Source organism: Phoca vitulina, unplaced genomic scaffold (genome assembly GCF_004348235.1).
Source record: "Phoca vitulina isolate PV1807 unplaced genomic scaffold, GSC_HSeal_1.0 scaffold25, whole genome shotgun sequence".
Lineage (NCBI taxonomy): Eukaryota > Metazoa > Chordata > Mammalia > Carnivora > Phocidae > Phoca > Phoca vitulina.
In genome coordinates this window covers 44,153,378-44,167,763 of record NW_022589728.1, presented here as the reverse complement: position 1 = coordinate 44,167,763, position 14,386 = coordinate 44,153,378, and the positions used below count along the sequence as shown (strand labels likewise).

The following is a 14,386-nucleotide window of genomic DNA, read 5'->3' as shown; positions in this document are numbered from 1 at the left end:
TTACATCATTAGTTTTTGATGTAGTGTTCCATGATTCACTGTTTGCGTGTAACACCTAGTGCTCCATGCAGAACGTGCCCTCTTTAATACCCATCACCAGGCTGACCCATCCCCCCACCCCCTCCCCTCTAGAACCCTCAGGTTGTTTCTCAGAGTCCATCGTCTCCTGTGTAGGAAGAAGAAACAACAGAGCCACCTATTCCATACCCATGACTCCAACAGCAACGTCACAACGTTATCATGACCTGAAATGCAATAACCCTCTTCATACTTGGGGAGAAGGATTTCTCCCCAGACTCACTCAGTAATGTGTTAAGTCACATGCATTTTCTTTGGGTCTGTATTGCCGTTGCCTTGAGAAAATTGGGCTTTTTCTGTTGAGAGCTAAAAACGCAGGTTTTTTTCTTTACAGGGACTAAAACCAAACATGGAAAAGAGTAGTTAGTGGCTTTAAAAAAAAAAAAAAAAAGATTACCATATAAGCATGCTAAAAATTAAATTGTCAAAATATGCAAAAGAAAATCATTTATTTTTCCCTGCTTCAAGCAAATGAAAGTTTGTTTTTCATGATGGAACAAATGAAGATTTTTGGGCCATGTGGAAACAAGCTGAACTAATTTATTGCCAAATGTTGCTCTATGGCTATGAAGCTTTTCACCACTAGCCTCAAAAAAATGACCTCACAAAAGCTATGTCTGAAAGGATTTGCCAACTATTATTAACTCAGTGACAGGCTTTGGACTGTGCTCTGATTCTTAGTGGATTAATAACTTTAAATTATTTTAATGATTATTTTTCCTTTAAAAAGCACCAGATTTCTCTCCTCTTCAATCAGCCAAAACCTATATGGTACTTTCCCCTCTCTTCTCCCTTAGTCATCAAAAGTACTAAATCTAATAGGCTGTGAGATCCTAGCTGACTAAAGTCCAGATAGTATCATCATTAAAAAAAAAAAAAAATACAGACAATTCATCAGTACTCTCCAGAGACCAGTAACTTGATTACTTCAAGTGACCTATAAGTGGGTTCCCCGGATAGAATATCAGGAGATTAATAGTGACATGAGGACCATCCCTTTCCTTCCTTCTCCCACACCAAATGGTCAGCTTGGGTGAGGGCCAGTATCGAGAATACTGATCTAGCCAAACAAACCATCATTTCTGGTTGAGAGAACAGATTGGCTCTTTTGTTTCGGGCTTGCCTCAAGCAAAAAGGTGCTTTCATGATAGCACAGGGACAGGACCCATGTGCAGAGAGAGCTGCCAATTTTGGATTAAATTTTAAGCATAACTGAGATAGCTTTTGACTCCTAGTGGTCAGCATCCTGAGGTAGATGTGTCCCGGGCTCTTCTGTCACATCAGGCCTCCAGATGAGCTGTCAAATCTATTCGGCTCCCTAGATTGGCTTCTTGTCCAGCCAAATTCCTGGAGTCTAGCAGGTGTGATAAGTTAGTTTGTACCTAGAGATGAGAAGACTAAGTCACAGAGGGAGAAGTAACATGCTTAAGCTTTTCCAACCAGCAAATAGCAGTGAAATTTGAATTCTGTGGGGACAGTTTCAGTGTGGTTTAGACTTTCACGATCCAAGTTTTGACCTGGAATTTAATCATTTCCGTGGGCAAAGAGCAGACCAAGTGTGGCTTCCCTTCCTTGAGTATCTTACGCGTCCAGATTACTCCCTTGGGCAAATGGACCAGTGGCAGTTAAACTAGCCAGTTTTCTAATGTAGAAATCTGTGTCTTTCTAATGAAAGAATATTTGTGGATCTAATGCCACTTCTAGAAAAATAAGGAATATAAATACATTTTAAGGAAATTTATATAAGGAGCTGCTAATGAGTATCTTCAACACTTCTAAACACTTAGGAAACACGTGCACATGATCTGTAAAGGAGACCGTGAGTCACACAGACAAATACAAATGACACCCAGTAAACAAACATGTAACAGCAGCTATCTAGAACTACCTTTGTAATTGTCAGAGGAAGCTGAAATTAAAATTATTAAGAAGAAACGATGTGTGACCTACTGAGCTGCCCTAGAGTCATTAACTAGATCCACAGTGACATGGGGCTCAAGTGACATAATACATGTGCAGAAGTACTTTGAAAGTATAATTGCAAAATCATGAGTCATCTTATTTGTTTTCAAGGAGTTTTGAAATGCAGTGAAGATCTACATTTGTAGAAATGGGCACAGTATGCAAATGTGGAAGCAGATGGGAAACAGGGACCCTGTTGGAAAGTTAAGTTAAATAACACTCCCTCCAGAGAATGGGACATTATGCAGACTTAAAAAGAATGAGGCTGCCCTATATACACTGATGTGAAATGTTCTCCAAGATGTTCTGTTAAATAGAACAAAAGCAAGGTACAGAAAAGTGTATATAATATGCTACTGTTTGCGTAGAAAACTCAAACGCATGCATTCCTCACACACCTGCATAAAATACCCCTGAAAAGGGAAATCGAAGAGTTGGTGGCAGTGTTTACTGCCAGGAGGGGAACTAGTGGGCCATAAGGGTGTACGAGAGATTTAACTTTTCACTCACCACCCTTGTGTGTCTTTTGAATTTTTTACATATGCATGTGTTACCCAATCAAAACTAAATTTAAAAATAGAGAAATGTAATCACACTAGATACAGCTAGTGGAGATAAAAAAAAAAATTACTGGCAGAGGAACTCAATAAAAATAAGAAATTTGGATTTCACAAAAGAAAGCTGGAAGTCTCTGCGATTTTTAAGTTGTATTCGATGCATTTATTCTACTGCACTATACCAAGTTTAGAAGACTGTTTTTTTTTTTTTAGAAGCCCATCCTCCTAGGTACCTAATATTGAACAATTACAAGATCTTTTTTTCTTTTCCAAAGAAAGGGTGGGGCTGACCAATAATTTTGCCCAGGTTTCTTAGCTACTTGTAATTTTTATTATTTTCCTTTTATCGCAATGCTTAATAATATATATAGTTTTTATTTATTTTTAAAACTCTCATTAGAAATAGCTTTTGAAATTTTGTATATAATTTCTGCCTTCACAAAGTATTACAGAGTAAGCTCTTAACATTAGAGGAAGCTTATTTTATAGCTTCTACAATACCTCAAATAGCTATCGTCTAGCTTGTGTGAAAAGTCAAATGCTGTTTGTTTTCAGAAACAAAAGTTCAAAACCCTAAATCATTTGGTTAGGAGGAACAGGAAATTGGTGTCTTCCAATTGTGAGATTTTATAGACGAGCCAAACTGCTTCAGGTTAGAGTCAGTGCTGGTTGTAAATTATATACACAACAGTGCTGACCTTAGTGATGAAACAAGTTGAATTATGTTTTCAAGGGTGCTATCTGAAAAATGCTACCTATATCAATTTTTCTCTACTGATTGTTAATAAATAAGCAGTTTTCAGTGTTATTTGGAATGTCAAGGCCTCCCTTTACTCCCCCTTACATAGACCCGCTTCCCATACACATTTCTTTCCTCTATTATTTTAAGTACTGTTAAAGGGATGACAGTAACACATTCCTTACTTATGCTTAAAATGTGGATATTTTACTAAGTTGGCCCTAGAATTCTAGGTTCTAAATGGGAGTAAATAAATCTTATAGCAAAGTCAGCATTCACCTTTGTTATTTCTGCTAAAAGGACTCCAATACATGGCAATGATTAAGGTGCTCTTTTACCAGAGTTTCAAAGTGTAAAATCGTGTGTGTGTGTGTGTGTGTGTGTGTGTGTGTGTAAAGGCTTCAAAGATGAATAAGTACAGAGTAGATCATCAGGTCATTATCAGGTGATAGACTTCCCCACTCTCTGGGCTCTGATGGATCTAGATCTATCGTGTACTTACTGGTCCACATAGAAATAAACAGCCAGCTTGGATATGTTTTTATGTGTCCAAATGCATGTGTTCTGATCTTTCCCATCTTTGGGGAAAGGTTTTCTGAAGAGGCAAGGATTCATCTGGAACAACAAAGAAAAATCAGAAGTTAGGTCCGACCGCACCCTTTCCCTGGCCCTTATCCCCCGTTTTAAAGATAATGCCATCAAGTGAATGCATGATGCTATCTAGGGATGGTTTGATGAATCATATTTTAATAGGGAGGGACTAAAGGCACTTTTATAAGTAATGCTTATTCTATAGGTAATATTTGAATTGACAAAAAGGCTTAAATATCCCTTTTCAACTTGGTTTGTCTTTTCAATTTTATTTAAAGGTATAACATTGGCATTTGTGGGAACATACTTATTGGTGAACTTTGCTCCAAATAGAAGTCAGTCTATCTCTGCAAGAACCGTACAGTATTACTTTGTTGGCTGGCAGTTCCTGATCTATGTGGTAAGAATCTTAAACATTTTACTCTACCAGAAGTTCTATTATCTAGACCACTGGTACATGCAGATGTTAGAGAATGAATAGTCTTTTCTTCTCAGCATTAATATCTCATTAAATTGTAAATATATTTGACCAAGGCCAAGGTATTTGAAACACTAAATCAACGATAGAACACCCCCAGTTTCCTGAGTATCCTATTCTTGGGGGTGACTTGTCACTGGAACAATTTCCACAATATTTAATCCAGCAAATTCCAAAGCAACATGTTGTAGGACAACTCAAAGTAAAAAACAAACCCAAAAAACCTCTCTTCCTAGGTCAAAGGGAAATGCCTGAAGACACATTTAACTTCATCGACTTTTATTCGAGATAGATATTTTCTTCAAAAAAGTATTCTTGAGACGAATGCAGCAGACTGTCTGGGGAGAAGTAGACAGCAGTAGGGTAATATTGGGAGATGTGTAAAAAAAAAAAAAAGAATGGAATGAGCTGATGTAGAAATTTGAAGGCACTAATTGGGATATTTTATTTGATTCAGTGACTGTATCGAATGTGCTGGAGACAGTTGGTATGTAACTTGTTACAGAAGTTGATTTAGGTTGCAGAATCAACATATTCCAGGAAGGGCAGGTGGTACGAAGAAAACTGGGATAGAGGTCATGAGCATTTAACCAAGAACTGTATTAGTAAAATAATTGTGATTCAACAAAAAGAATCAAAGCACAGAGAATCATACATCTTTAGGATTAGAAGTGACTTCAAAAAGCTATCTGGTCTAGTCCTCTGCCACAGTAACAGGTAAGCTAGTATGACCCTACTTCCTACACCTATTATTCCAAGTGTGACATTGGCATTTGTAGAGACATGTTTTTTGGTGAGATTTGTTCTAAGTGTAACCCAGAATATTACAGTGGAGACTACATGGTCCTACATTATTATCTGACCATCCTTAGTCCGTGTGACAGGAATTCTATGTATCTTGCTGTCTCTGACATAAAATTCTGACCCCTGGAGCGCAAATGCTTACAGTATTTTCTCTTCGTAGCCTCCCGCTATGCTACTTTCTTACTCAACAAAGATACGCAGGTTTCTCTGCTTTAAAAAAAAAAAAAAATCTCCTCATCCTTACACACTCTGTCATAAACTGTCCTATTTCCCCCCCACTCCACTCTCTCCTCTACTTTCCCAGCTCCTAGTCACTCCTCACTCATTTTAATCTGGTAGATTCCCCCCACACCCACGAATTGCCAAGCGGAATTGCTTTTTTGGTCCTGCTTCTTCTTGAACCTTATGCAGCATTTACTCGTGACCCATCATCTCCTTGAGCCCCTCTCTTTCCTGGTTTCCTCATTTTGTTTTCCCTGTTTCTCCTCTTCCTCTCTGACAGTCCATCCCATTCTCTTGGTGGGTACCTCCTTCTCTGGTGCCAACCACTCTTTATCTATTCAGGTACATACTCTTCCATGGTTTTCTAGGGTGATCTCATTGCCAACCCCCATCATCCTATAGGAAGACTTCTAAATCCAGACCTACATCTCTTTCCCAGGCCTCTTCTGAGTTGCAGATCTATGTTCTCATCGGTCCACTTATTATTCATCCCTGCCTGGATGTCTCATAGGTTCCTCAAATGTATCATCTCAAAAACTGAACTTAATATCTTCTCCCCTGAACTCTCTTCTTTCTTGTATTGGAATGCCCCCCTTCCTCCTGCTCTCCATCAACCTTTAGGATTGGACTTTCCAGCTCAGATTAGCCTTCCTCGGGCCTGTCGTACTTTGTGCTTCCTCTGCCCCATTGTAATCCTCCTGCTTATCCACCAGACCCAACCCTTTAACAGATTTCATCAATCAAATCCAAGGCTCTAGAAGGATTTACCTAGTGTTTCATGGTAGCCCAGACTTGAAGTCTTACCAACGTATTATTATTCTTTGCCTACAGGCAAAACAAATTCTTCATCCAGTAGGAAAAGGGTCACACAGTCTGTGACCAGAAAATGAATAGCCAGAGTTGAATCCTTTGGAGATTAAAGTTGCATCAAGACTTAATTTCCTGGAATAAACAGCATTGTTTGACGATGACATATCTTATATTGTTTTAACACCAGAGGAAACATTGAAAAGAACAAAACTACTTTTTATTAAACCTTAAAGTTCCACAAAAAAACACTCTGACATTACTTGCATTTTGCCACTTTCCAAAGTCAACTCTTAAATTCATTCATTCATTTATTCACTAGTTCATTCAACTGATTAGACACCCAGGGTCTAGAGAAGAATTCCTGTAACAGGAATTTTACTGTCCTGGGAGAGGCCCATATTCCTATAAAATAAGGAAAGTATATTTAAAAGTAAATGTCACCCAAAAATGTAACTAATTTCAGGTATTTATAAGATAGTATAAAATAAATCTTTAATAAAGTCACATTTGAATAACACTATTGGCTGTAGACTCTAAAGGGAATTATCTGCATTATCTTAGTTTGGAATTTAAAGATATCAATTATATGCTAAGATCTTGAGCTGAAGTTTGGTTTAAATCTGTTAAGCATTAAAGTAATTAATATTTAATCCTTGGAGGTGGCAGTTTCTGTGCTTTTTCTGCCAACCATGACTGCAAAGATCATAATTACAGCCGTTAAGACTGTTCTTTGAAGAATCATTCATCTAGCTGTTCTTGGATTACACCAAGGATAAATGCAGTACCTGAAATGCTTTTCAGGACTGATCAAATAACTAATACAATGAATAAAAATATTTTTGTCTAGATAAGTTTCACATTTCTCAAAAGGGGATTGTAAAATCATATCCCAGGAAGCTGATAGCATCTCCTTGTCTCGTGGGTTTACCTGTGCCAGGTGGATGTCCAGGTTACCCTTAAGGCTTACACAAGGTGGAAGCCTCAGAAACAAGGCCCAGGAGCCTGTCCCCTGAGCTGATTCTCTTTTTGATAGGAAGAGGATTTGAGAAGCCTGGTATCAACTGGCCAGTGAAGAATGACGTGTCCTTTGCTCACCCACTAAAACAGCCTTTCCCAACCTCTGTTCACAAAAAACAATTGCATTTTCAAGGTTAAACTTGCGAGGAAAGCTTCTGCATAACATGGCCCTCTCTGAGAAATTCATCTCTGTTAGCATGTTCAAAGCCAGAGGTCCTTTAGGAAGGAAACAGGCTTGCTGACCACGGGGTCCTTTTCTCAAAGGACCTTTGGTTGAGTAACACCTATCAATGCGGTCCACAGAGCCCGCGTGAGGAAATTCAGCCCTGAGCCTCAATTACTTCATGTTCTTTGGCAGGCTTGGTTGTGGCCGTTTTGCCCACCCAGACTTTCCAACAGAGCATTCATATGGAAACTTCTGTTGTGAACATAAGATCCTTCACAAAATAATCTGCATGGTGCTCATTTTCTCTCCACCAGACAAAAAAATTAAATCAGCAGAAGCAGGGGCCAAGCCCTATTTTTGGGGGTCATTCTAAGCTAATTATTAAGTCAGCCTTTCCGGCAGAGCTGCTTCAAAACCCACCAGGTGTCGAAAACATGAAGGGAAAAAAAGCTGTTTTTCTCAGGCTTCACTCTGTATCACACGGGGTTCCTTTGCTTTGCCGTCGGAATGCATACAGCCCTTGAACGTCTGCACCGGGCCCACTTCTGCGGTAGCTGCAGCCGCCGCTCACTGAGCACGCTGAGCCCTGGGCAGAGCTCTAAGTCCCTTCTGTCCTTTACCTCGGCAGCAGATGGGGAAACTGAGGTAGGGAACCTGTCCGGGGTTACATGAATACTAAGAATTCAAAACCAGGCAGCCCACCTCCGCAGGGTGATGAGTGCCCTTAAATCTAGTTAGATTAGAGAATCAATCCAGAAAACCCTGGAGTCAATTCAGAAAATTCATCCCGAAGATTCTTTTTTTTTTTTTTAATTTTATTATGTTATGTTAGTCACCATACATTACATCATTAGTTTTTGATGTAGTGTTCCATGATTCATTGTTTACGAATAACACCCAGTGCTCCATTCAATACGTGCCCTGCTTAATTCCTTAATACCCATCACCGGGCTAACCCATCCCCCCACCCCCCTCCCCTCTAAAACCCTCAGTTTGTTTCTCAGAGTCCATAGTCTCTCATGGTTTGTCTCCCCCTCCGATTCCCCCCCCTTCATTTTTCCCTTCCTACTATCTTTTTTTTTTTTTTTTTTAATGTACAATGTATTATTTGTTTCAGAGGTACAGGTCTGTGATTCATCAGTCTTACACAATGCACAGTGCTCACCAACATCTATCGTTTCCTGACTTGTTAATTTTAGCCATTCTGACTGGTGTGAGGTGGTATCTCATGGAGGTTTTGATTTGGATTTCCCTGATACCGAGCGATGTTGAGCACTTTTTCATGTGTCTGTTGGCCATTTGGATGTCTTCTTTGCAAAAATGTCTGTTCGTGTCTTCTGCCCATTTCTTGATTGGATCATTTGTTCTTTGGGTGTTGAGTTTGGTCAGTTCTTTATAGATTTTGGATACTAGCCCTTTATCTGATATGTCATTTGCAAATATCTTCTCCCATTCTGTCAGTTGTCTTTTGGTTTTGTTGACTGTTTCCTTTGCTGTGCAAAAGCTTTTTATCTTGATGAAGTCCCAATAGTTCATTTTTGCCCTTGCTTCCCTTGCCTTTGGCGATGTATCTAGGAAGAAGTTGCTGCAGCTGAGGTAGAGGAGATTGCTGCCTGTGTTCTCCTCTCGGATTTTGAAGGACTCCTGTCTCACATTTAGGTCTCTCATCCATTTTGAGTCTATTTTTGTGTGTGGTGTAATGGTCCAGTTTCATTCTTCTGCATGTGGCTGTCCAATTTTCCCAACACCATTTGTTGAAGAGACTATCTTTGTTCCACTGGACATTCTTTCCTGCTTTGTCAAAGATTAGTTGACCATAGATTTGAGGGTCCATTTCTGGGCTCTCTATTCTGTTCCATTGATCTATGTGTCTGTTTTTGTGCCAGTACCATACTGTCTTGATGATGACAGCTTTGTAATAGAGCTGGAAGTCTGGAATTGTGATGCCACCAGCTTTGCTTTTCTTTTTCAACATTCCTCTGGCTATTTGGGGTCTTTTCTGGTTCCATACAAATTTTAGGATTATTTGTTCCATTTCTTTGAAAAAAGTTGATGGTATTTTGGTAGGGATTGCTTTAAATGTGTAGATTGCTCTAGGTAGCATAGACATCTTCACAATATTTGTTCTTCCAATCCATGAGCATGGAACGTTGGTTCCCCTGGAAAGACTTCAGATACGAAAACCTAGGTTAGTTTCCTATTACTTCTGTAACAAATTGTCACCAGCTTAGTGTCTTAAAACAATACAGACTTCTTATCTTACAGTTTTGAAGGTCAGAAGTCCAACACGGGTCTCACTGGACTAAAATCAAGGTACTGGCGGGGCCATATTCCTTGCTAGTGCCTCTGGAGGAGAAGCCGTTTCCTTGCCTTTCCCAGCTGCTAGGAATGCCACCAGAATTCCTTGACTCTGTTCTTTCTCACATTACATCTCTCTCTGACCAGGCCTGGGAAGGTTCTCTGCTTTTTAGGACTCATACAATTACTTCAAACCCACTTGGATAATCCAAGATAATCTCCCCATCTCAAGATCCATAGCCTTAATCACATCTCCAAAGCCCCTTTGCCATGTAAAGTAACATACACACAAGTTACAGAGATTAGAACGTGGGTATCTTTGGAAGGCCATTATTCTGCCTACCAGATGTATATCACTTAACCCCTCTGAGCCTTGGTTTCCTCATCTGTCAAATGGGGATAATAGTGCCTACCTCCTAAGGTTGTTGTGAGGATTCCATGAATTAGTGCAAGAATAGCATGTAGTAAGCCTTCAGTAAGTGCTGTTATTATTTCTGACCTCTGAGGTAGCAGTCAGCAAAGCAGCTTCTTCCTGGGTCTCAGCAACCTGTAGAAATCACAGCTGCTTTAATATTGTTATTTTCAGAGAGGGAGAAAATGTTGCTAGGAAAAAAAAAAACCAACATGAATTTGTGCTGCTTGAATATTTTATTCCTGGGAGCTCTATGACCTCTTGCCACAAGACAGAACATAGGGCAACTACAGTCATTCTGAGTCACAGGAGCTCATGTTTTATTTATCTGGAGCCACAGAGATGGAATTTGGAAAAAAGTCATATGTGATATTTAGAACTGATAACTCCCCTCATTTTCCCCCATCTGCTCCCAAAAGTAATCATCCTCTTGCTAATAGATTTAGCTAACACGCTCTGTGCCTTTAGTGCAGGAAGAACCTCCTTCTCTCCAGCAATGAATACAGGGGTCCCAAACGCTGCTGTGAGTCATTTGTAATTGTATCATGTGAGAAATGGAAGCCTGTGGTTGAAGCGGGGACAAAGCCGGCAGGGATATTTCTGTTAACAATTGAAGATCCGTACAGACATTGGGACACCCAACGTTTTGATGGCAGCTTTGGGGAAGGCAAAGTGATAGGAGTTTAATAGCTTTTGTAGCACGACTTGATTAAATTAAAGGCCTGGCAAATAAGTCCTATAAGAAAAAGTTAAAGTAATTAGTTTAATTAACCAGGAAAAGACTGAGGGATGACTTAATCTTCCATATGAGGTGAAAGGTTTTTAAATGAGGAAGATATGGTCCTGCTGCTTTCCATGCCCACAGAGAATTAAAGGGAAAAAAACCAAGCAGACCTTGAACTGAAACAGCAGAGATTCATGTTGATTTAGAGGAGGGCTCCATAAGTAAAATGTAGGCCTGAATGTAGTGAAGTCCCTAACTCTAGTAATTTTTAAGAAAAAAAATTAGTGGTGGTGTTTTTACATGTCTGACGTCAGAGAAGTAAACATTCATATTTATGATTTCAGTCCAGGGATACTGCCTCCTTGAAAAAAAAATAGCTTTGCTTCAGGTTATCTGAAGGACTTCAAAAAAGAAACAATGTTAAAACAAAAATAAAATTGAGAACTCAAAATTACGTTCCCGTTTTCGTAAGGGTAGGAAAATTTTAGACATTCGGTCAATTAATATTTATTGAACACTCAATTTTTTAGACATTAGGTCTGGTTTTTGGCAAGTTGCTCGTAATAAATTTGAGGTGTCATTTATTCATTAATTCCATAAATATGGATCGAGTGACCGACATGCCCAGGCACTGAAGACAGTAGCGAAGAGGACAGATAAGGTCCCTGTTCTCATTTGTGTGCTAGTCAGGGAGACAGAAAAGAAACCCATAAAAGCATGAACAGGAAATAGTCCAGATGATGATAAAACTCTCTACAGTAGACAAGGGGTGACTCTGCTGGATCAGAGTGGTCAGAGAAGATGTCTCGGAGGAGGTGATCAAGCTGAAATTTGAGTGATTGGAAGAAGCCATTGTAGGGAGATCGGGGAAGGAGTATTCCAGGCAACTCCAGTAGTTAGTGCAAAGGCCCAAAGGCAGGAGCCATCTGAGCTTTGCAGAGAACTGTGGGGGAGGCCATCTGTGGCTGGCTCAGGTGTATAAAGTCCAAACATATGCAAAAACCAGGAAGTGAAAACAAGTATGATTCTGCATGTATAAAGTCCAAACATATGCAAAAATAAACAGGGTGCTGTTTGAGGATACATAAAAGGTAGTAAACTATAAAGAAAGTAAATAGTAAACACAAAAATTCATTGTAGTGGTTGCTGGGGAGATCCTAGGAGGAGCGGAGTACAATTGGGGAGTGGTGTGCAAGAGACTTCAGAGGTCTTGGCAGGTTCTCTCTCTCTGGCTGGGTGCAGGGCACACGACTGCTTGTCATATTATGTAAATACCTTATGTGTGTATCATATATGTTCTCTACAAATAACATATGTCATTATTCAAGTTGTGCTTTGAAATGATTCCTCTGGCTGCTGAATGGCTGGATTGTAGAGGCAAGAGCCGAATCAGAGACAAATTGGAAACTATTGCAGGGGTTAGAGAGAAGGTGGCAGGGAGTGGGGGAAAGGAAGGAGTTACCGGCTGATGCAACGAGGTATGTATTGATGCCATTCATTGGGGGGTGAAGGCCCCAGGAGGGATAGGTAGGGAAGGAAGGCACTCAGGAGTTTAGCATTGCCCATATTTTGGGGATATGGCTATTAAACGTGCATGTGGAGATGCCTAGAAGATCGTTGGATAAATGAGACTGGAGTTGCCCATCTCAGGGTCGTTGGCATATAGGTGAGGTTAGAGCTCTGGGTCTGGATGCCTGAGGCTCCTTATATTGTTCTCATATGTTTATAATTGTCTTAGGAACACCAGTCACCCTCAGCTCTCATAGGAAAACTGTTGCAAAATCAGAAAGGAAAGTGTGGCATTCTGAAGACTTTGTATAAAATAATTTATAGTTTACTCTTTTTCATCTTTTTCATTTCTAGATTTTAGAAATATTAATTTTCTGCACTCTGCTATATTTCCATAAGAGAAAGGGAATGAAGCACATGGTGATACTGTTAACCCTGGTGGCACTTCTCGGTAAGGACACACTTTGTTTCCTAATTCTCTAATCTAGCCATGCGAAGTCAGGAAAGAGATTGGAAGGAGGCTCTTGAGCATTCATTCGATTCCTTTCTCGTCATTTCTACTTTTCAACTCTGATCTGTAGTAATAAACCCAGTCTCAATTATGCAAATTATATTTTGCGTGTCCATGGCTACAATTGGTATGTTTAATTCTTTTAAAAACATATGTAAGGGTTTTTACTTCTTGGTAATTTTATTTGCTGTCTGACAATTTGAGGATTGTCTTTCTTAGTACATAATTGAAAATTATTAAAGGAGGAACAAATGAATGATCCCAACTGAAACTTTTGTATCAGGGATTACTTACCAAGACCGATCTTGTTTACATGTTTTAAAAAACTTTAATGAAATGTGGCTAATAAGAAATGTAAATGTAAGCAATATGATTTTCTTAAATACATTTCTTTCATTCATTGTTGACCCACCCATCTCCTTTTTTTTCCAGAGTCACCTTATAAAATTTGAAAAGTGTTGCTTCTATAAGCCCACTATATATTTTTTTAAAATCTACCCTCTCTCCTCCTCTCTCTCATACACACACACACACACACACACTCTCTCTCTCTCTCTCTCTCTCATTTAAATCAACACTAGGAGCTCTCACTAATCATTTGGAAAAATTGCCTTTTAAAAGATTTATTTATAATGCTTCTTTTGCCTCTTTGCAGATAAGATGATCCATACATCAGGTGTTGTTTGCTAGGACTCTGTAGGTTATACTTATACCATTGGGACAGGCAGCGCTCATGTTAAGGAAGGGCTGGAGCTTTCCTTTTTTTTCATTTCACGACCTAATTCTCTCCTTTAAATTGGAAGATTTGTATTTGTGGTAGTTACTTATAGAAACAAATTTATACTATGTTCAGGTATGCTATTGATCAAAAGAACAGAAAAAGAACTTTATATTTGTTCCTTTCCGAATTACCAGATAGGGAGAACAAAAGCAAACAATCGAGAGACAAAATGTGAAGTATATAGGAAAATATTGAAAACAAAGGAAATTTTAAATAGGAAAGTAAGATAACAGTATTAAGATCATACACATCAGTTATGATCATAAATGTAAATGGGGTAAATTTACCTGGTAATAAAGAAAGATTCCCAAATTGGACTTCAGAAAAATTCCCAGCCTGATTTTGAAAGATTCTGAAATTGGATTCAGCCAGTGTTCTCTGGTTCAGATCTGTGAGAGTTGTAGAAATAGTGCCCTTTCTAACTGGCCCTTGCTGGTTGTGAAATACTTTGGCTTCATACATAAATAAATGTCATCTAAAACAAAGTAACTCTGTTTGAAAGTAAAAGAAAGCAGAAGGCCATACTATTACTATCTAAGTTAAAATCAAGGCGGAAGCATTAGATGCAGCAGAGGCTCCTGGAAGCCCCACATTAGTATTTAGCTGCTCAGCATGGTGGGCCTGGGGGGTGGGAGGGGGAGACACCAAGGCCAGGAGGCCTCAGGAGACTTGGGCAGCAGCTCTTTTGAAAACTACATTAACAGAAATATGAGAGGAGTAGAAACTT

General features: G+C 39.3%; 1 protein-coding gene across 3 annotated transcripts in view; it reads left to right on the top strand.

Annotated features, from left to right (window-relative positions):
* NIPAL2 (NIPA like domain containing 2) overlaps positions 1-14,386 on the top strand; it is a 75,305-nt gene that overhangs the window by 43,898 nt on the left and 17,021 nt on the right. For all 3 annotated transcript variants that reach the window (XM_032421660.1, XM_032421659.1, XM_032421661.1), the window contains exons 5-6: positions 4,206-4,327; positions 12,722-12,818. In XM_032421660.1, the coding sequence (XP_032277551.1) occupies positions 4,206-4,327; positions 12,722-12,818 (219 nt within the window). The remainder of the gene's footprint in view (positions 1-4,205; positions 4,328-12,721; positions 12,819-14,386) is intronic.